General features: G+C 57.2%; 1 protein-coding gene across 1 annotated transcript in view; it reads right to left on the bottom strand.

The window, feature by feature from the left end:
- The window catches only part of T265_06948 (hypothetical protein), a gene marked incomplete at both ends in the record, with an annotated part of 40,396 nt that extends 39,512 nt beyond the window's left edge, over positions 1 to 884 (bottom strand). The window contains 3 exons of the mRNA XM_009172351.1: positions 21 to 131; positions 162 to 530; positions 660 to 884. Of these exons, the coding sequence (XP_009170615.1) occupies positions 21 to 131; positions 162 to 530; positions 660 to 884 (705 nt within the window). The remainder of the gene's footprint in view (positions 1 to 20; positions 132 to 161; positions 531 to 659) is intronic.
- Positions 885 to 1,102: the final 218 nt, after the last annotated feature.

Below are 1,102 nucleotides of genomic sequence, written 5' to 3'. Positions count from 1 at the left end.
CTGCCGGACTGGAGACCGACCGGGGTAATTTGGAGGCGCTGAATACCCTCCTCAGGGGCCCGGCGAAGGTGACCCTGGATGCGGCCAGAAGAGGCCCTCGGAAGATTGACTGGGCCGCCGCGAATGAAGTCCTTGCAGCGGAGTTCGACACGTCAGCCGACCGCCAGGAGGCTATGAGGCGGTTCAAGATGGCCAGGATGGCACCTGGATCTGATCAGACAGTGTTCTTCGCCGGCCCGCAGCAGTCGTTGGATCGCGCTTTGCCGGGGGCCGGGCGGAGTGTCACGCCACCACTTCCTGTCCGACCAGTTCGGTGAAGGTGTGCAGCCGGTGCTTGGTGCCCAATTGCGTTTGGCGCTAGCAATTGGCCAGTTGAGTGTGGAGGGGCTGGTGCGCCTGGCCCGGGAACTGCCCGAGGCACCACTGGCCACGTTGCAGTCACACGAGAACAGGGAGGAACTGCACACCAGAGTGGACCAACTCGCAGCCGTGAAGAAGGAATCGCACAGGCACGCTCGAACCAGCCGGTGCTACATGTGTGGCAAATCTGGTCACTGGAAGAACCAGTGTCCCCGTACCCGATCGCTTGTACACAGTAAAACTTAAGAGTACTCCTCTTTTTCGGGGTGGATCGCGATTAGCGCACTGACACAAGCTACCATACAAGCCGTTATCGAGGTAAACGGAAAAAGGGAGTTATGTTTGATTGATACCGGAGCAGGCGTATCGCTGAGGCAAAGAGGGAACCAAGCTGAACTCAGACCGTGCGCGCTAGCCGTGACAGCTCTCGGTGGATATCGACTGAAGGTTGACGGATTGTCAATGCACTCGATACGCCTAGGCGACAAGTCTGTGCAGCACGCGTTCCTGATTAGCCCAGACATAGAACAGACAATATTAAGGGCGGACTTTCTCAAGGGCACAGATTCTGTGATTGACCTAAAGCAGGGAAGGCTGGTGACAAGGTGTGGCGTAATCAAGCTTGAAGGTTACCCAGGCGCTGCCGTGAGTGCGCTGCGTGTCCAAAAACTTCCGTCTTGTAATGTACCATCAATACGGTCCGTGGTCGAGGAATATTCCGAACTGTTCTGTTCACGGGAGG

This window comes from Opisthorchis viverrini (genome assembly GCF_000715545.1).
Source record: "Opisthorchis viverrini unplaced genomic scaffold opera_v5_152, whole genome shotgun sequence".
NCBI classification, from domain to species: Eukaryota; Metazoa; Platyhelminthes; class Trematoda; order Opisthorchiida; family Opisthorchiidae; genus Opisthorchis; species Opisthorchis viverrini.
Note: the sequence above shows the minus strand (reverse complement) of the source record. Positions and strands in the feature narration are given on the sequence as shown.